The sequence below is a fragment of the Procambarus clarkii genome, chromosome 74, assembly GCF_040958095.1.
Source record: "Procambarus clarkii isolate CNS0578487 chromosome 74, FALCON_Pclarkii_2.0, whole genome shotgun sequence".
NCBI lineage: Eukaryota > Metazoa > Arthropoda > Malacostraca > Decapoda > Cambaridae > Procambarus > Procambarus clarkii.
The window spans coordinates 27,706,362-27,729,648 of NC_091223.1; the positions used below are offsets into that span (position 1 = coordinate 27,706,362).

At 41.0% G+C, this 23,287-nt stretch overlaps 1 protein-coding gene across 1 annotated transcript in view; it reads left to right on the plus strand.

Moving 5' to 3' along the window:
- LOC138356779 (uncharacterized) overlaps positions 1-23,287 on the plus strand; it is a 1,086,029-nt gene that overhangs the window by 962,009 nt on the left and 100,733 nt on the right. Inside the window, exon 7 of the mRNA XM_069313100.1 lies at positions 13,516-13,698. Within this exon, the coding sequence (XP_069169201.1) occupies positions 13,516-13,698 (183 nt within the window). The remainder of the gene's footprint in view (positions 1-13,515; positions 13,699-23,287) is intronic.

Genomic DNA, 23,287 nt, shown 5'->3' on the forward strand with positions numbered 1-23,287 from the left:
GAGGTGTCAACCTTAAGAGCACAAGGAATATTCTGAAGTGGATTGCTGGTCAGGCTCAGACGTCGATTCGTGTAGAGGGCGCTGAGGTGCTGGGTGCAGGTGCGCAGCTGGCGAGCCAATCAGAAGCAGGCAAGCTGGTGAAGGGTAGTTAGCTGGTTTGATGACAAGCCGGCGTGAGGAGGGTGTGTGGAGTGGGGGGATCTTGGATACATTTTGCCTCCTGGTCAAAACGTTTTGTGCTACCGGTGACGTATCTTGAATGTAGCATCTTATACTTGTGTCTCTGGCGTAACTTAAAGTAGGGAAGAGCAGGCTCAATCTCTCTTGAAAGAGATTATCGTCACAATATATATTTATATATATATATATATATATATATATATATATATATATATATATATATATATATATATATATATATATATATATATATATATATATATATATATATATATATATATATATATATATATATATATATATATATATATATATATATATATATATATATATATATATATATGTCGTACCTAGTAGCCAGAACTCACATCTCAGCCTACTATGCAAGGCCCGATTTGCCTAATAAGCCAAATTTTACTGAATTATTATATTTTCTCTAATTTTTTTCTTATGAAATGATAAAGCTACCCATTTCATTATGTATGAGGTCAATTTTTTTTATTGGTGTTAAAATTAACGTAGATATATGACCGAACCTAACCAACCCTACCTAACCTAACCTAACCTATCTTTATAGGTTAGGTTAGGTTAGGTAGCCGAAAACGTTAGGTTAGGTTAGGTTAGGTAGGTTAGGTAGACGAAAAAACATTAATTCATGAAAACTAGGCTTATTAGGCAAATCGGGCCTTGCATAGTAGGCTTAGAAGTGAGTTCTGGCTACTAGGTACGACATATACATATATATATATATATATATATATATATATATATATATATATATATATATATATATATATATATATATATATATATATATATATATATATATATATATATATATATATATATATGAAAGAAAACTCACACCCCAGAAGTGACTCGAACCCATACTCCCAGAAGCAACGCAACTGGTAACTACAGGGCGCCTTAATCCGCTTGACCATCACGGCCGTCAAAAGGAAGTGATAGCCGAGGCTATTTGAGCCACTTCCCCGACGGCAACTCGGATGGTAATCTTGGGCATAGCATTTCACCAAATCACCTCATTCTTTGGGGCACACTCAAATAGCGTGGTGGCTCACACTCAAATAGGAAGTGGCTCAAATAGCCTCGGCTATCACTTCCTTTTGACGGCCGTGATGGTCAAGCGGATTAAGGCGCCCTGTAGTTACCAGTTGCGTTGCTTCTGGGAGTATGGGTTCGAGTCACTTCTGGGGTGTGAGTTTTCATTCGCATATAGTCCTGGGGACCATTCAGGCTTGTTCGCATTTGTGTTCCTCACGTGTGCCCCAAAGAATGAGGTGATTTGGTGAAATGCTATGCCCAAGATTACCATCCGAGTTGCCGTCGGGGAAGTGGCTCAAATAGCCTCGGCTATCACTTCCTTTTGACGGCCGTGATGGTCAAGCGGATTAAGGCGCCCTGTAGTTACCAGTTGCGTTGCTTCTGGGAGTATGGGTTCGAGTCACTTCTGGGGTGTGAGTTTTCATTCGCATATAGTCCTGGGGACCATTCAGGCTTGTTCGCATATATATATATATATATATATATATATATATATATATATATATATATATATATATATATATATATATATATATATATATATATATATATATATATATATGTCGTACCTAGTAGCCAGAACGCACTTCTCGGCCTACTATGCAAGGCCCGATTTGCCTAATATGCCAAGTTTTCCTGAATTAATATATTTTCTCTAATTTTTTTCTTATGAAATGATAAAGCTACCCATTTCATTATGTATGAGGTCAATTTTTTTTTATTGGAGTTAAAATTAATGTAGATATATGACCGAACCTAACCAACCCTACCTAACCTAACCTAACCTATCTTTATAGGTTAGGTTGGGTTAGGTAGCCGAAAAAGTTAGGTTAGGTTAGGTTAGGTAGGTTAAGTAGTCGAAAAACAATTAATTCATGAAAACTTGGCTTATTAGGCAAATCAGGCCTTGCATAGTAGGCTGAGAAGTGCGTTCTGGCTACTAGGTACGACATATATATATATATATATATATATATATATATATATATATATATATATATATATATATATATATATATATATATTGTGACGATAATCTCCTTCAAGAGATTGAGCCTGCTCTTCCCTCCAAAAATACGTCGTTACAAATATATAAAAGTACTATGGAAGAAATGTCCAACAACGACAACATCATCTCCAAGGTTTGCCAGAGCGCAAAACGTATGCAGCCAGGGACACCTGCTTCACCTCAAACCGCCAAACTACCTGTCTTGTTGCCGCCTCCTCGCTGATTGGCCGCCGGTCTGGCTGCAACTGCACTCCACCCCCCCATACTACTTGATGTCTGGGGCCGCCACGACCTCAGTCCTCAGAATATTCAGTGCTTTCATACGGTTAACACTTCTTCCTGGTAGACTGAGCTTTGGCTTACGTGTACTAAGAGAGGTGATAGCTTAAAGCCAATATTCCTGCACCTCTCATTTTATTGTATATTGCACAGCTTGTTATTGCTCACTTGTCTTAACGTAACTTTTCATTTTGCCATTTAATTATTCTTATTATTTTGATTGATTGATTTTTTTATACAAATTTGTATGTCCATTTTATTCATGTTTTGTTTATCTAACGTAATTAAAATTTCATTGTTAAAATTTACTTGTGTTTAGTGTGTCTTCTCCTTACCTTACCACAGACGAAGTTCCAGATTTTCTATTTTTTTTTTATTCTATGTGATGAGGCCATACCCCTAGCTTTGAACAGCCGAACACCAACGCGTTACCGTCACATATTATATGGGGGCCTGTCCGGGAGCTTCACTCAGGTACTGGTGCCAAGTGGTAATTAATGGTAAGCGTATTTAACTTTGTTAACGTAGCTTTTACTATTTTTCATATTCAATTTCATTTTTATATGGTGCGGTGTATTGTGCATTACGAGAGTAACATATGGTGAAGGTGAGACAACTTTGGATTACGTGGTGACTGTAGGCCTCAGTCATACTCTTAATTGGTCATCTCTCCCTCCGTGTTATTACTCGTGTTTACCATCTTTGTCCCTTGGATATTTCTCATTTTGACAGATCATCATATTGGTACCCTGGTACTGTGGTCTGCCCCGGGTCAAGAGCACCCAATCTTCTGCAATCTGACTGTAGGAGGACAAAGAGGGTTCCTCTAGCTCGAACTTTAGTTGCTGAATTGGGACCTCAGCAGCAGTTCTCGTCACCAGTTGACACCTCGCACCCCTACACGTCAGTCAGAGATGATGATACATACAACGGTAGGGAATTAGCTTACTTTTCAGAGCACAAAAGTTCGCAAATTCTGTAAGTATCATATTAAATTCAGTAGGAAAAACTTGCTTTATGTCCTATAGAGACTTGGCAAGGTATGCCTACATCCTTGGACTACCAATTTTACTTTTGAGGCAATTAACTGTTTCATTTGTTTTCGAAACTCTGTTTCATTTGTTAGTAGGATTTTCTTGCCCTTATCCTCTTACATGAGTACCGGGTACAAGATTTCCTGCGCCTTTGATTTAAATTAATCATTTAACATCTTGTACTTAACTTTAATTGTTAAAGATCCCACAGGATAGGTATCAGTTGCCACGTTGTCCTGTTTCTGACATTCACTATAACTGAATATTCGTGTTACATTTATTTGCTAATTTTACCATGTTTCGTCTCCAAGCTTTCCGTGCAAATCCAGCAGGTGAAATAGGGACTTTAAGTCGTGCCAAGAGGACTGAATTACAAACTCTTGCACATGAGTATCAACTAGAAGTTCCCTACCAAGCCAACAAAAATGACCTGCACAACCTGTTGCTGGATTACTATTTAGAGCAAGGTAAGATAGACTCTGAAACTCATGAAACTTACTATATTGCAGATAAAACTGACTTGGCAACGATGAAACTCAAACTAGAGCTGGCCAAGATTGAACGTGAACAACAAGAACGAGCAGCTGCCATACGAAGGGAAGAACACGAACGTGAAACTGCCTTGAGGAAGGAAGAACAAGAACGAGAAATCACCCTCAGAGAACGCGAAGCTGCTTTGAGGAGAGAAGAACACGAACGTGAAATCGCCCTCAAAGAACGTGAAGCTGCCTTGAGGAGAGAAGAACAAGAACGTGAGGTAGCAATACTCCGTGAACGTGAACGAGTACAGCTTGAAACCAAACAACGCGAGTTGGAGATGCAACGTGAACATGACAAGCAACAAGCGACTCTAGCTCTAGAGTGTCGTCAACGAGAATACACGTTGGAAACTTCACACCTCGCTCAACGCCAGCAAGCTACTGCCAATCTTCCCGTCAGTTTTAATATATCACATGCAAGTAAGTTAATGCCATCCTTTGTAGAAGCAGAAGTTGATGTGTTTTTTACCACCTTTGAAACCCTTGCTAATCAACTCAGTTGGCCTGTCGACCAATGGGCCACACTTCTCAGAGTCCATCTTACAGGTAGAGCTGCAGTCACACTCAGTACTTTGGCGTCTGAGAATGACTACCACACTCTGAAACAAGCAGTGTTGGACGCCTACCTCCTCTCTACTGAAAGCTATAGAAGGAAATTCTGTGACCACCTGAAGGCAAGTACCACTACCTTCCTTGAGTTTGCTAACACAAAACGGAGATATTTCATGAAATGGCTGGAAGCAGCACATGTCTCTACTTTTACAGAACTCGTCAACCTGATGCTAGTTGAAGAATTCTTGAGGCGTGTGCCGCCTCCTGTCCGTCTCTACTTAGCAGATAAAGAAGAAACCGACTACCTGAAGTGTGCTAAGTCGGCTGACACTTACAGCCTCATCCACCGGCTGACACCCGAACCATCCTCCAGTAAGAAGTTGTGGTACAGTTACGAGAAAGTGAGCCCCGATCAAGCTGGTTCGCAACTGTACTGCAAGTATTGTAGACTCTATGGACATACCATAGACAAGTGTGGTAAGTCTCAATACAAGGGAACCACTGACCCACAGAAACCCAAACCAACCCCTCCTAAGTCCGGTAAGCCTGTGATGAATGTTGGTGTTAATGTTAATGATCTTTCTCTTTTCATTAACCACCTGTATACTGGAACTGTCTCTGCCAACGGTTCAAATCCGGAGGGACGTTTCAAATTGAAGATCTTGAGGGACACAGCGGCTCTTCAATCGATCATCTTGAAGTCGGCTGTGCCCAACATCGTCTACACCGGAGAAACTGTCTTCATCACTGACCTCACTGCTACCACTCCATACCCTCTCGCCAGAGTCCACCTGGATTGTCCCTACGTGAACGGAGAAGTCCAAGTCGCCGTCAGGGAAAAGCCTTTTCCCATGCCTGGAGTGCAACTTCTCCTAGGCAACGACTTGGCAGAAGACCTGCAACCGACCAACCTGATCGTCATGGACAAACCCCAGGTGTGTAACTCTGTGCCAAGTAACCCTATTCTAGCGTATGATCCAGCAGAGGTTCAAGAGAGTGATGAAGTTTATCCTCCGGTTCTCGTGACCACCCGTGCACAAGCCGCACGTCCACAGCCAGCTGACTCTACTGCTACCGCTGTCCCTCAAGACCCTCAGAAACTACCCCCCGCATCTGACCAAGTTGGAGTTCCGTAAGTTGCAGAGGGAAGATCTTACTTTAACACCATTGTTTTTCCAGGCTGAGACTCAACCCGACAGTATTCCTGGGTTCTTCCTAGAGAACGACTTGCTCTACCGCAGATATAGACCCAGTAAACTGAAGGAGGAGGACGATTGGGCCAACATCGAACAACTTGTGATTCCTACCAGCCTGCGGCCCACTATTCTACACCTGGCCCACGGAGCATTCTCCCACTACGGCTTCAACAAGACTTACCATGGAATTCGTCAAGACTACTACTGGCCAGGTATGGTAAATAGCGTCAAACAGTATGTAAAACAGTGTCATACATGTCAGATGGCAGGCAAACCGAACATCTCCATTCCCAGAGCGCCACTGATTCCCATACAGGTGCCTGCGGAACCTTTCCACAGACTCATAATAGACTGTGTTGGTCCTTTACCTCGGACCAGTTCAGGTAACGCCTACATCCTAACCATCCTGTGTCCTACCACCAGATTTCCCATAGCAGTACCAGTGAAGAACATCACGGCTGCTACGGTTGTAAAACATCTATTGAAGATCTTCACTCAATACGGATTTCCCAGGGAGATTCAGAGCGACTGTGGTACCAACTTCACCAGTGATCTCTTCAAAAGGACACTGGAGGAGTTCAACATCAAACAGGTATTGTCCAGCCCCTATCATCCTGCTTCACAGGGTTCTCTTGAACGTAGTCATCAGACTATCAAAGCACTCTTGAAAAAGTTTTGTAGTGAAACCTCTAAGGATTGGGATAAGCAAATCGACCTTATAATGTGTATTTACAGAAGTCTCCCCAATGAGTCCCTAGGAGTATCTCCTTATGAGATGCTCTACGGCCGTAAGTGCCGTACTCCGCTTAAGGCTTTCAAAGACTCTCTCCGAGATGCCACCTTCAGTGAGCATCAGAATGTGCCCCAGTTTCTTCAAAACCTTCAACACATTCTAGAGAGAGTCCACCGTTTTGCCCATGATAATCTATTGAAAGCCCAGGAGAGGATGAAGACTCATTACGACCAGACCAGCAAAGTACGAAAATTTAAGCCAGGAGACTTCATTCTAGCATACTTCCCTATCCCAGGTTCACCTTTACAAAACAGGTTTTCAGGACCCTACCGCGTCAGAGAGTGCAGAAATAACAACAACTACGTCATAGAGACTCCAGATAGGCGGCGGAAGACCCAGCTGTGCCACGTCAACCTCCTGAAACAATATAATGGTACTCCTCCCACTGTCCTGATTAACTGTTCTACCTTCACAGAACCCTACATCCACAGTGAGACCTTCCCAGCTTCTCCTCCCGAAAGCACTGACAAGGAGTCGGCGCTTTCTAATTCCGAAATCCTTAATGATCTTCCCAAATACTTTCAGGATAATAATCGTGCTCCTTTGCCCTATTCTAATTCCACTCTCACCTCGTCAGATAAGCCCTTCATCCTCCATGTCGACGCCAGTGGTACCGACGTTGGTGGTGTCGTGATGCAGCAACGAGGCGAGAAGAATACACCTGTCAGCGACTACTGCTACAAGGAACTACGGAACCATTGGCAAGGAGCCAATGGTTCCTTCATCATCCTGAAGCTCCAGCACTTCACTCCACACCTGCAAAGTGCTCGGTCCACCATCAACACGGACCACACCACCCTACACCTCCTGCAGCACGCCCACTTCCCATCTCAACGTCTTCTACTATGGGCTTGCTAACTGCAGAAATTCAACCTGGAGACACGCTATACCAAGATTCCGACAACATCTTAGCCCATGATCTCTCCAGAGTTTATGAAGTAGAAGCGACTCCATCTATTACTCCACCACATAACGACGTACTTCTTCCAGAACCGCAGGCTTCGGGGGAGAGTTGTGACGATAATCTCCTTCAAGAGATTGAGCCTGCTCTTCCCTCCAAAAATACGTCATTACAAATATATAAAACTACTATGGAAGAAATGTCCAACAACGACAACATCATCTCCAAGGTTTGCCAGAGCGCAAAACGTATGCAGCCAGGGACACCTGCTTCACCTCAAACCGCCAAACTACCTGTCTTGTTGCCGGCTCCTCGCTGATTGGCCACCGGTCTGGCTGCAACTGCACTCCACCCCCCCATACTACTTGATGTCTGGGGCCGCCACGACCTCAGTCCTCAGAATATTCAGTGCTTTCATACGGTTAACACTTCTTCCTGGTAGACTGAGCTTTGGCTTACGTGTACTAAGAGAGGTGATAGCTTAAAGCCAATATTCCTGCACCTCTCATTTTATTGTATATTGCACAGCTTGTTATTGCTCACTTGTCTTAACGTAACTTTTCATTTTGCCATTTAATTATTCTTATTATTTTGATTGATTGATTTTATTATACGAATTTGTATGTCCATTTTATTCATGTTTTGTTTATCTAACGTAATTAAAATTTCATTGTTAAAATTTACTTGTGTTTTGTGTGTCTTCTCCTTACCTTACCACAGACGAAGTTCCAGATTTTCTATTTTTTTTTTATTCTATGTGACGAGGCCATACCCCTAGCTTTGAACAGCCGAACACCAACGCGTTACCGTCACAATATATATATATATATATATATATATATATATATATATATATATATATATATATATATATATACTAGCTGTACCCGGCCACAGCAACCTTCCCTGTCTCCCAGTCCTCCCCACCATTCCCCCCCTCCCCCATCCTCTCGTCCTCCAAACCATTCCTCTCTCCCCCGTCCCATCGTCCTCCTAACCATTCCTCACTCCTTCGTCCATTTTTCCTCCCCATCAACCACAACTCCAACACCCCCTCGTCCTCCTAACCATTCCCCATTCCACCGACCCTCGTCCTCCCTACTATCTCCCACACCCCATCCCCTTTTCCTCCCTGCCATTCTCCATTCCCCTCGTCCCCACCATCCACAACTCCTCTGTCCCCTTGTCCTCCACCACCATTACCCCCTCCACTGTCCCCTCGTCCTTCCCACCATTCCCCACACCCTCGTCTGATGATCAAATGATCTGATGTTCCCATCAGAAAACTGGGAACATCAAATGATCTGGGGCTAGATTCACGAAGAAGTTACGCAAATATTTACAAACCTGTACATCTTGTCTCAATCTTTGGCGACTTTGTTTACCATTATTGAACAGTTAATGAGCTCCGAAGCCCTAGGAGGCTGTTTATAACATTAACAACAGTTGATTGTCAAGTTTTCATGCGTGTAAACTGTTTAAAAATTGTAACCAAAGCAATCAAAGATTGAGAAACGATGTACACGTTCGTAAGCACTTGCGTAACAGCTTTATGAATCTGGCCCCAGATGTTCTCATCACTGAAATATAAGAAAAACTGTTCAAAAAACGAAATGAAAAATAATGAAAATAATACACTAATACCCACAAAATAAAAGGTATGGTAAACAACACAGTTCAATTCCAATGCAATGTCACACAAAATAATTAAATCAATGAAAATAAATCGAAATTTATGAAAATTCTATTTATCAATGAAATCGGAAACATTGAAATGGAATCGTAACCTATTTAGTATAACATGTGTTTGTCATTATGTGCAACAGATTGCACTATTTTTCAAAAATGCATGTTTTTACCTGTCACAGGGGTGCCATCTATAGAGTAGGAATATAAAAACACACACATATTCGAATGGAACGTTGTGTCAAAATTTCAAAGCAATCAGTGAAGAATTTTTGGACATTACAGCGTTTGTTGCTCTTACGTCCAACAGATGGCGCTGTTTTTTCCAAAAAAGCATGTTTTTTCCTGTCACAGGTGAGACATGTATATAGTAGGTATATAAAAATACCTACCTATTCGAATGCAACGTTGTGTTAGAATTTCAAAGCAAACGGTAAAGAGGTTTCGAAGATTTCCCTCACATGAAAAACACAGTTTTTCCAAAAAGCATGTTTTTACCATCACAGATGTGACATATATATAGTAAGTTCTATATATGCGAGCCACAGCAACCACCCCTGTCCCCAGTCCTCCACACCATTCCCACCTCACCCGTCTCCTCGGCCTCCCAAGAATTCCCCACTCCTCCGTCCCCTCGTCCTCCCCACCATTCCCCACTCCTCCGTCCCCTCGTCCTCCCCACCATTCCCCACTCCAACATCCCCTATTCCTTCCCAACATGCCCCACTCCCCTGTCCCTTTGTCTTCCCCACCATTCTCTGTTTCCATATCCCCTCGTCTCCACCATCCCAAACTCCCCCGTCCCCTCGTCCTTCCCCACCATTACCCACTCCCTTGTCCCCTCGTCTTCTGCACCATCTCTCACTTCTGTCCCCTCATTATCCCCACCATTCCCCACTCCCTCGTTCGATGCCTTCCCAAATGGTCTGATGTTCCCATCAGAAAAATGGGAACATCACATGTTCCCATCACTGAAATATAAGAAAAACAGTTAAAAAATGAAATGAAAATATGAAAAAAATATATAAATAAACTATTCTCAAGAAATGAACGGTCTGATAAACAACACAGCTCAATTCCGACGCAATTCACACAAAATAAATAAGTCAAAATGAAAATAAATGAAAATCTAGGAAAATTTAATTTATCAATGCAATCAGAAACATTGAAATGGAATTGTAACATATCTAGTAGAGCATGTGTATTACTCTTACTTGCAACAGATGGCCTCTTTTTTCAAGAGAAGCATAGTTTTACCTGTCTACAGGTGTGGCATCTATACTTATTTTTACGAAATGAACAGTATGGTATACAACACAGCTCAATTCCAATACAATGTCACACAAAATAATTCACTAAAAAATAAAATAAATTGAAATTTATAAAATATAAATTTATCAATGCAATCGGAAACATTGAAATGGAATTCATGACATATTTAGTACAGCGTGCATGTTGCCCTTATGTGCAACAGACTGCACTGTTTTTCAAAAACGGATGTTTTTACCTGGCAAATGGCAAATCAGAAATGGCAAATCATGCCTAAGAGGATTAAATTAGTTCTATGACCAGGCAACAAAAATTAGGCAAGAGAGAGAGAGAGGGCTGGGCAGACTGCATATTTCTGGACTACCAGAAAGTCTTTTACACAGTACCACATAAGAGACTAGTGCACAAGCTGGAGATGCAGGCTTATCCAATGGATAAGGGAGTGCTTCCTTATCCACTGGATAAGGGAGCAACAGAATACAACGAGTCACTATGCGGGGTGAGGTCTCGGAGTAGTGAGGCGCCACCAGTGGAGTCCCACAGACATCAGTCCTTGGACCTATACTGTTTCTGATATATGTAAATGATCTCCTAGAAGGAATAGAATCGTTCCTCTCAATGTTTGCTGATGAGGCAAAAATCATGAGGAGGATCAAGACAGAGGAAAATAGTATGAGGCTTCAAGATGACCTAGACAAACTTAAGGAATGGTTCAACAAATGGCTACTAAAGTTCAACCCAAGTAAATGTAAGGTAATGAAACTAGGAGGAGGAAATAGGAGGCCAGACACTGGATACCGAATGGGAGATGAAATTGTTCACGAAATAGACCCAGAGTAAGATCTAGGAGTTGATATCACACCAAACCTGTCTCCTGAAGCCCACATCAAAAGAATAACATCAGCGGCCTATGCGAGGCTGGCTAACATCAGAACTGCTGTCAGAAACCTGTGTAAGGAATCCTTCAGAAACCTTGTATACCACATATATAAGGCCAATTCTGGAGTATGCAGCCCCAGCATGGAACCCATACCTTGTCAAGCACAAGACGAATCTGGAAAAAGTTCTGAGGTATGCCACTAGGCTAGTCCCAGAACTAAGAGGCATGGGTTATGAGGAAAGGATGCGTGAAATGCACCTGACGTCGCTGGAAGACAGAAGAGCTCGGGGAGACATGATCACCATATACAAAATTCTCAGGGGAATTGACAAGATAGACAAGGATGGATTATTTAACACGGGTGGTACACGCACATGGGGACACAGGTTGAAGCTGAGTACCCAAATGAGCCAAAGAGACATTAGAAAAAACTTTTTCACTGTCAGAGTAGTTAGTAAATGGAATGCACTAGGAAGTGATGTGGTGGAGACTGACTCCATACACAGTTTCAAATGTAGATACGATAGAGCTCAGCAGGCTCAGGAATCTGTACATCAGTTGATTGACGGTTGAGAAGCGGGACCAAAGGGTCAAAATTCAACCCCCATAAGCACAACTAGGTGAATAGAACTAGGTGATTACATGTTTTAAAACACCTTTTTTTTTTTTTTAGTAAAACAGAGACAGTCTAAATACAGAGCAAGATACCCCATTGGCCGAGCAGGTAGTGGGGACAGAAGAAGAAGTAGGGGGAGAGGAAATATTTTTAGGAGGAGAAAAAATGCCAGAGCTTAACCCAGCTGCGTGTCGCTAGGTTGCGGCTCAAGAGGCAAGTATTCAAGTTTGGTTTTCAGTAACAACAACAACAGGGACAACACAAGTCTCGCACCATCGCAGTGATTGGCTCTAAAACGTCAGGGATGAATTTTATAGATTGTAATGTGCTGGTGCTTGAGAGCAACAATTATCAAAATATAGAGTTAAGAGAAGAATCATCTAAAGTGGAGAAGAGATCATGTGTGTTGCGTGGTCGTCTGAGTGTGAAGATGAAAGTCAATGTGTTGTTCGTGATAAGAGAGAAGTCTGTAAGTTTGTTTGTCCAGTATAGTTTTTCAATAAACATTGAAGGCAGAAATGTTTGTGCTATCAAGAAGGCTTTCACTGATGTTGAATTCTTACCAATGAGTGTTGAGTATCCATCTCAGAGCTCTGTTCTGGATCCTCTGAAGTTTTAGTTTGTTAGTGAGAGCAGCTAAGGAAAGAGCAAGAGGAGCAAATGTTAAAGAGGTAGAGGTGCACTTTTGGGTCACGTTTAACATATCTCAATCTGTATAATTGTTCAATGGCCTGGAGAGCTATTTCATGTTTCTGTGCGATGTGTGTTTGACAGTGTAAGTGTTTATCAAGTGTGAGGCCAAGAACTATGGTGGAAGGAGATACTGAAATGTCAGCAAAACATGTTTTCAGCCCTTATATATATATATATACGTTTTAGCACAGAGAGCAACAAAATGTGTTGCAGCGACGTACTGCCAGCGTGGTAGCAAAACATTTCTTAAATTTCGATGTAAATGCCGAATTTGAGCTTCGTAAGGCATGAATCCTCGGCAAATGCTTTTTTATATCGTTGATGCATAATAAATGCTTATTCATATCATAGTGTAATTGTGTGATAAACAGCTAAGCAGACTTTGATGTAGCTTTAATCATTGTTTTACTATGCAACATTATTATGTGGATTAAATTTTGTAGTAATCAGTACTTCAAATTATGAACTCGATTTTATTGGGTTTATTGAATGTTTTGATAAGTCTCCAACATCCGTTCAGTCTAAGATTGGAGGGTCACTGTGGAGGATAGTGAAGCATTCTTATCCATAAGAAACCATTAACATTCTATGAATAGGTGAATAGTTGTTTTAAACTGTGTACTTTTATATATTTAAATTCTTTTGTACTTTTCATAAATTTCATCATATGCAGTTAATTTAAAGTAAAATTCAAAAGTTCATTAAATTTCAATTGCCCTCCAAATTAAGTTCACTTTAAAATGATTGGTTTAAGTTGTCATTTGTAATGCCATTGTGGTTGGCTGCTGCATGTTGATGAGAGAGTTAGTGACGGTCATTACAGGTGCCTGTGATCCGGTACACGGCCCAGTCGACCCTCAACAGTGGGGCTGAGAGCACGCGCCGCACCATCTCCTTCCTGGACCACGGAAGAGGGCTCTCCACCAACGGTTGTTCCTCGGCACGATCCTTCTACTCCAGCACTAACTCACGATCACCCTCTCGATCACCGTCCACCATCACCAAGGTCAGTGTCTCTCTCCAGAGTCAATCTCTGTCTCTCTCTGTTCTGAGGTCAGTCTCTCCGTTCAGAGAGCAGTTTACAGGTCCAGAGATCAATCTCTTAGTCTCAGGACCAGTGGCAGCATCCAGAGGCCAGTCACTCCGTCCAGAGACCACTGACAGCATCCAGAGACCAGTCACTTCGTCCAGAGACCAATGACAGCATCCAGAGGCCAGTCACTCCGTCCAGAGACCAATGACAGCATCCAGAGGCCAGTCACTCCGTCCAGAGATCAGTGACGGCATCCAGAGGCCAGTCGCTCCGTCCAGAGACCAATGACAGTATCCAGAGGCCAGTCACTCCGTCCAGAGACCAATGACAGCATCCAGAGGCCAGTCACTAAGTCCAGAGATCAGTGACGGCATCCAGAGGCCAGTCACTCCGTCCAGAGACCAATGACAGCATCCAGAGATCAGTCACTCCGTCCAGAGATCAGTGACGGTATACAGAGGCCAGTCACTCCGTCCACAAACCAGTCACGGCATCCAGAGGCCAGTCATTCCGTCCAGAGATCAGTGACGGCCTCCAGAGGCCAGTCACTCCGTCCAGAAACCAGTGACGGCATCCAGAGGCCAGTCACTCCGTCCAGAGATCAGTGATTATTCAGAACCCAGTCACTCCGTTCAGAGACAGACAAGTGACAGCATCCAGAGGCCAGTCACTCCGTCCACAGACCAGTGACGGCATCCAGAGGCCAGTCACTCCGTCCAGAGACTAGTGACGACATCCAGAGGCCAGTCACTCCGTCCAGAAACCAGTGACGGCCTCCAAAGGGCAGTCACTCCGTCCAGAGATCAGTGATTATTCAGAACCCAGTCACTCCGTTCAGAGACAGACAAGTGACAGCATCCAGAGGCCAGTCACTCCGTCCACAGACCAGTCACGGCATCCAGAGGCCAGTCACTCCGTCCAGAGACTAGTGACGACATCCAGAGGCCAGTCACTCCGTCTAGAGACCAGTGACGGCATCCAAAGGGCAGTCACTCGTTCCAGATCTTATTAAAGATCTACCAAATAATAATGAAGACACGGTCATTTGTTATGCTGATAATATATGTTTACAGGCTGCCTCCGAGACTAGAATGCAAGTTCTATTCGATGCTTTTGCTACTAGAGGTGAGGAATGTGGCCTCCTTATCTCTGTACAGAAAACTCGTGCCTTTATTCCGTGTTGTATTCCACCACCCAATTATCTTATAGATGGGCGAGTATTTGAGAACTGCGAGTCTTAGAGATACCTTTGTGTCCCCATTAACGACCCTGGGCAGCTTTCTTCTCTCAAGAAGAGACTCTGGGAGAGATTAAAGCCCCTGCGGGTCCTTGTTGGTGTTAATCATGGAATTAACGTGAGACTTGCTAGAATGTTTTATGTATCATTTATACGCTCTGTGATTGACTACAATGCTCTACGTTAGCCTCTATACAGGCAAAGAAGCTGAAATCCCTTGAAAAATGAAAATCCCTTCTTGCAAAATGAAGCTATGCGTCTCATCCTTGGGTCTCAAAAGTCCACGAGAATAGTTAATATGAGAGCAGAGTTAAAATTACCTGCCATGAGTAAGAGAATTTTCTCTATTAGCACAGTTTTCGGCGTGAAGGCATTGAGTAGATCTCGGCAACACATGAAGTTTCAAGCTAAACTTTCTAATATGCTTCACTTACCTGAGGCCTATAGAAGAAAAGTGAAATCTGATTATGCATTTTGGTTCTACAAGGTAGCCAACTCCATCAAAATATTAAATATGTACCCAACTCAATTAATTATTAATCAGCCAATTACTCCATGGGATTAATGGGATCTATCTGTTGATTTTTAAATGCACCCAAGAAAGACAGTGTACACTCTACATTATTAAAACAGTTAACACTGAAAAGCATCACTGAGAGTACTCAGGGTATGGGTAACGATGTGTATCAGTACTATACCGACGGTTCTGTAGAAGGTGGACGATGTACCGGATGCGCATGTAATATATTTGAACAATCTTCTCTCGTACAAACAGCAACGAAGCACATCAATGACTGGGCAAGTACAACTCACCGAACTTGCAGGCAAATACATTGCCACTGAATTTTTAAAAGACAAAGGCAGTGGACTTATATACTGTGACTCGCAGAGTGCACTCCTGGCATTGAACGCACATAGTAGTAACACCCAGAAAATAGTCAGTCATATTCGAATGAATGTTTTAGCTGCTAAAGAAAACAAATTTGAGATTTAATTCCTATGGATACCATCACATGTTGGCATCTCAAGTCATGACACTGTTGATATGCTTGCAAAGACAGCCTGTAGAAAACCAGTGGTAGAAATTGATATGGGTGTTTCATTAGCAGTGACAAAGAGAATACTTAAACAAATATCTAATGAAAATCTCACCGACCTAAAAAATTCACAAAGGTCTGAAAGTTGTATCATTAAATATTATGATAGATATCGTGAGGAGATATTAACATATGGGACTAATAGTGCAAGAACTCGGCAATGTGATGTTATAGTGGCTAGAATACGCCCGGGATAAAGATGTATCTGGCAGCCTTATCAAAACCTAAATGTCGAGTACACAATGCGTTAACTTTGTGAAAGAGAAAAAATGCACTCACTTGAACATTATATTGTAGAATGTACCACATTGTCCGACTTTCGCCCTTCTGGGCTGAGATATGATGAATTCTGTAACTACTATATGAATACTGGAACACTTGATGATATATTGGACTTGTACCCAATATTGACCATGTAAGGTATCAATTATATGTATGCATGTATGTGATGTAACTATATAACCTGAGCTTGTAAAAGCACATTAATCACCTTCAGTGGTTAAGTGATTAATAACACACTAGTTTCTCTATCAACTATCTTATCCTCTATGAGTAGGAGAGCCAGAAATGTATGTGTATGGATGTATGTGTGTGTATATGTGTGTGAATATGTGTATGTATGTATATATATATATATATATATATATATATATATATATATATATATATATATATATATATATATATATATATATATATATATATATATATATATATGCGAACAAGCCTGAATGGTCCCCAGGACTATATGCAACTGAAAACTCACACCCCAGAAGTGACTCGAACCCATACTCCCAGGAGCAACGCAACTGGTAACTACAGGGCGCCTTAATCCGCTTGACCATCACGGCCGGACAAAACGAAGTGATAGCCAAAGCTATTTGAACCACTTCCCCGCCGGCAACTCGGATGGTAATCTTGGGCATAGCATTTCACCAAATCACCTCATTCTTTGGGGCACACGTGAGGAACACAAATGCGAACAAGCCTGAATGGTCCCCAGGACTATATGCGACTGAAAACTCACACCCCAGAAGTGCCTCGAACTCGAAGCCGTGATGGTCAAGCGGATTAAGGCGCCCTGTAGTTACCAGTTGTGTTGCTCCTGGGAGTATGGGTTCAAGTCACTTCTGGGGTGTGAGTTTTCAGAGTCATATATATATATATATATATATATATATAAATATATATATATATATATATATATATATATATATATATATATATATATATGTCGTACCTAGTAGCCAGAACGCACTTCTCAGCCAACTATGCAAGGCCCGATTTGCCTAATAAGCCAAGTTTTCATGAATTAATTGTTTTTCGGCTACCTAACCTACCTAACCTAACCTAACCTAACTTTTTCGGCTACCTAACCTAACCTTACCTATAAAGATAGGTTAGGTTAGGTTAGGTAGGGTTGGTTAGGTTCGGTCATATATCTAAGTTAATTTTAACTCCAATAAAAAAAAATTGACCTCATACATAATGAAATGGGTAGCTTTATCTTTCCATAAGAAAAAAAATAGAGAAAATATATTAATTCATGAAAACTTGGCTTATTAGGCAAATCGGGCCTTGCATAGTAGGCTGAGAAGTGCGTTCTGGCTACTAGGTACGACATATATATATATATATATATATATATATATAATTAAATATGACCAAAAAAGTAAGATTAATAATTCTAACACGAATTTTCTCAATCTTTCGTACATTTCTTTTGACTGTTGGAGATAATTAAATAATCAATTCTCCAAAATTCATTTTTATTTCTAGTCTGACGCGACACTTGAGCGCGTTTCGTAAAACTTATTATATTTTCAAAGACTTTAGTTAACACATACGCAACTGAATAGAACTTACACATCTCCGATTTTGTTTATATCTACTTTTGAGTGAGGTGGATGGGGTGAGGTGGTATTTAATAAGGTATTAATTTCATCAACACAAGCCAGAACATGAAACAATGGGTATTGAATAGAAGTGATTGTAGAAAGCCTATTGGTCCATATTTCTTGATGCTTCTATATTGGAGCGGAGTCTTGAGGTGGGTAGAATATAGTTGTGCATTAATTGGCTGTTGATTGCTGGTGTTGACTTCTTGATGTGTAATGCCTCGCAAACGTCAAGCCGCCTGCTATCACTGTATCTATCGATGATTTCTGTGTTGTTTACTAGGATTTCTCTGGCGATGGTTTGGTTGTGGGAAGAGATTATATGTTCCTTGATAGAGCCCTGTTGCTTATGCATCGTTAAACGCCTAGAAAGAGATGTTGTTGTCTTGCCTATATACTGGGTTTTTTGGAGCTTACAGTCCCCAAGAGGGCATTTGAAGGCATAGACGATGTTAGTCTCTTTTAAAGTGTTCTGTTTTGTGTCTGGAGAGTTTCTCATGAGTAGGCTGGCCGTTTTTCTGGTTTTATAGTAAATCGTCAGTTGTATCCTCTGATTTTTGTCTGTAGGGATAACGTTTCTATTAACAATATCTTTCAGGACCCTTTCCTCCGTTTTATGAGCTGTGGAAAAGAAGTTCCTGTAAAATAGTCTAATAGGGGGTATAGGTGTTGTGTTGGTTGTCTCTTCAGAGGTTGCATGGCGTTCCACTTTCCTTCTTATGATGTCTTCGACGAAACCATTGGAGAAGCCGTTGTTGACTAGGACCTGCTTTACCCTACAGAGTTCTTCGTCGACTTGCTTCCATTCTGAGCTGTGGCTGAGAGCACGGTCGACATATGCGTTCACAACACTCCTCTTGTACCTATCTGGGCAGTCGCTTTTGGCATTTAGGCACATTCCTATGTTCGTTTCCTTAGTGTAGACTGCAGTGTGGAAACCTCCGCTCTTTTCCATGACTGTTACATCTAGAAAGGGCAGCTTCCCATCCTTTTCCATCTCGTAAGTGAAACGCAGCACGGAACTCCGCTCAAATGCCTCCTTCAACTCCTGCAGATGTCTGACATCAGGTACCTGTGTAAAAATGTCGTCAACATACCTGCAGTATATGGCCGGTTTCATGTTCATGTCGACTAAGACTTTTTGCTCGATGGTACCCATGTAGAAGTTTGCAAACAGGACACCTAGGGGAGAACCCATGGCGACCCCATCTACTTGCTTATACATGTGCCCATCCGGGCTTAAGAAGGTGTTCTGTTTTGTGTTTAGGAATTTAATACCCTATTAATGCCACCTCACCCCATCCACCTCACTCAAATGTAGATATAAACAAATCGAAGATGTGTAAGTTCTATTCAGTTGTGTATGTGTAAACTAAAGTCTTTGAAAATGTTTTAAGTTTTACGAAACGCGCTCAAGGGTCGCGTCAGACTAGAAATAAAAATGAATTTTGGAGAATATATATATATATATATATATATATATATATATATATATATATATATATATATATATATATATATATATATATATATATATATATATTCATATATATATATATATTCATATATATATATTCATATATATATATATATATATATATATATATATATATATATATATATATTTATGTATATATATATATATATATTATTAAATATGACCGAAAAAGTAAGATTAATAATTCTAACACGAATTTTCTCAATCTTTCGTACATTACGTTTCACTGTTGGAGGTAAATCAAAAATCACTTCTCCAAAATTCATTTTTATTTCTAGTCTGACGCGACACGGGCGCGTTTCGTAAAACTTATTACATTTTCAAAGACTTCACAAATACACAACCGATTAGAACGTATCTCTGATTTTATATCTACATTTGAGTGAGGTGGTAGGGGTGATGTGGCATTAACACAAGACAGAACAGGAGGGGATATTAATAGGGTATTAAAAGTATCAACACAAGACAGAACAGAAACAATGGGTATTGAATAGAAGTGTTTGTAGAAAGCTTTCTACAAACACTTCTATTCAATATATATATATATATATATATATTCAATATATATATATATATATATATATATATATATATATATATATACATATATATATATATATATATATATATATATATATATATATATATATATGTATATATATATGTATATATATATGTATATATATATATGTATATACATATATATATATATATATGTATATATATGTATATATATATATATATATATATATATATATATATATATATATATATATATATGTATATATATATATATATATATATATATATATATATATATATATATATATATATATATATATATATATATATATATATATATATATATATATATTGCTTCCCTGGACGTTGAATCGCTATTTACCAACGTCCCAGTCGACACAACCATAGGAATGATACTGGACAGAGTATACAGAGACGAGAGCACCCCCAAATTAGACATACCTGAGCCACACTTGAAGAGTCTTCTCGAACCTTGAACAAAGGAAGCCCCTTTCATCAGTCCACAAGGAGACATGTATCTACAAATAGACGGAGTAGCAATGGGCTCCCCTTAGGAGTTTTATTTGCTAATTTGTATATGGGAACCATCGAAGACAGTTTTCAGTAGCAGACAAAAACCAACTGTATATTGCCGTTATGTAGATGACATATTCGTCATAGTAAAAGATTCAGATGAACTAATTGATCTAAAAAGCCATCTAGGGAGAGGGTCAGCACTCCGATTTACACATGAAAATTGTGAAAATAACAGTCTGCCATTCTTGAATTACTATTAACAAAAACAGGAACCTCTTTAAGCACAAACGTATATACTAAGCCCACCAACATAGGATTATGCCTGAACGGTAAAAGTTAGTGCCCCCAAAGATATAAAGCCAGTGTTCTCAAATCCTGAACCTAGAACAGAAACCACAATACCTCCAATAAAATTATATAACAAATCAACCATGCACAGTGAACATATAAAAGAGGAAAGAATAATGAAAGAAATAATCCGTAAAGGAGTAAAAAGCATTACTCCAAACCAAAACATAGACCTGATCATATTCTACAAAACCAAGAAGATTTCTGAACTCCTTATCAAAAAACAGCCCGAAGCCGACGGAGAACCCTGTACAGCAGTCAAGCGTTGTATACATGTACACTTGCCCCCACGAAGGATGTAACCTTCAATCTAAGTATATAGGTATGACGTCGACCAAGCTGACGAGGCGTTTGACATGTCATCTTCAATCCGGTGCCCCCAGGAATCAAATGAGACAAGCCAATGACAAGAGAAATGTTGAACAAATATACCTGTTGTGACGGTGTTCCCCCCCTTATATTTCTCCCACGCATGCAGTAAGAGTCATGTCCACTTTACCCGAGTGTTCTCTACGTCGCAGGCATCAGTTTGGTATATGTGGGAGAGTGGAGTGTTCTCGAAGTGCCGAGAAATTTATAAAAGAAGAGTATTTTGGGCTGTGGTTTAGGCCCTTTAGGAAGCCAATATGGCGCTGGCTCTTCTGTTTTGCCGCCAAAACTGTGTGACGTCAGTGACACCAGATTGGTCACCGACAGCGACGTGGCACAGGGAGCCAATGAAAACCTCCCGTGGCGAATATGACGTCACGAAGGAAGGGGGGTCCGGTCATCGCGCCGCGCTGGCGCCATCAGTCTAAGACAGCACGTCAAGGAGGTCGGACGTGCGCTGGGGGGTCCTGTCAGTTGGACAGTTTACCCCGTCTCCGGAGGACTTACGCATCACCCGTGGTCTGCCATCACCTGTGGGGTCTTCCTTCGTTCATGTGTTGGACCAGAGAAGGAATTGACAGAATATTGAGCAACAAGTGCTCCAGGAACAGGTGTTGTGCAAGAGTGGAGTCTAGGCAGCGACGTATGCGACGGCTGATAGCTCCACAGTGATCACGTAGTGGATGGACCAATCCTCCGGAGGGAATCAGTCTGACACGACACGTCAAGGTGGTTGGACGTGCGAAGATTGGTCCTGTCAGTTTGACAGTTGTTTCCCGTTCCCGTGAATTTTACACATCACCCGAAGTCTGCCAGTACTCTGTGAGGTCTTCCTTCGTTCATGTGTTGGACCAGAGAGGGAATCGACGGGATATTGAGCAACAAGTGCTCCGGGACAGGTACTGTGCAAGAAGAAGTGAAGCCTGTGCAGTGACGTATACGACGTCTGAGGCAGTTCACCCGTTTGTGACGGCGTAGTGGCTGGATCGAGCCACCGGGAAGCAGTGGAAGAGGAAAACTGTTCGGGAATCCGAACGACTGCAGCCGAGACGTAGGCAGGCAGCCGTAGCTGGGAGGAGAAGTCGACGGCCGGGAGACCGACTCCAACCTAACAAGAAGTCGAGGAGGAGCACGGACCTGCAGTGAAAAGGCACGGAGACGATGCGCTTACGGTGGGACGTTGATTGAGTTCCTGGAGGACACGACAGTGTGTGTGTGGAGGTGTTCCCTACACGAGGCAGGAGCCAGGACCAGGAGCTACAACTCAACTCTCACCGGAGGATAGGTGGAAGTAGGTGTTACTAGTTTCCCTCCCAATTCCCCTTTAGTCAGCTATATTATTTAGCCTGAGTATTTTGTATGTCGTGAGCAAGGCTCACCTATGTCACAGTAAGGCACCAGTGTGCAGAGTGGGACTACAAAGAGTACTCACGATATTTATGATTATTATTGGTGTATGCAGGCACCCGGAGTAATTGATGAATTTACTGTGTTGATAATGTCTTCAATGAGACTTTAATATGATCATATAGTGAGAGAATATATATATAAATATGCCAGTATTTGGAGTTAGGCTATGTGCCCAGTAACTATGTTATTACCATTTTTGATGTCTATGACTCATCCATATATATATATATATATATATATATATATATATATATATATATATATATATATATATATATATATATATATATATATATATATATATATGTCTATACTAGTGTATTGAATAATCATTCATGTGTGCAGTGATTAATTGTGTTATCGCCCACGGAAGGAATTACTGAGAACTCCAGTGATATATACTTGCATACGTGATCATTAAATGAAGGGCAGTGTGCTATACCATGATAGTGAGGTATTGTGTCCAGTTATATAGAAATGTTTAATTGAGCTCAAGATCAGTGCAGCGAAGTATTTACGTGCTATTGTCGCAAATATTGTGTGTTCGAACTCCTAGTGATCTTTGAGAACTTAAAGAAACAGAGCGCGTGACGCCAGGGAAACAAGCAATAAACATTCGCGCGGTGGGAGTCGCCCAGCTGATTTT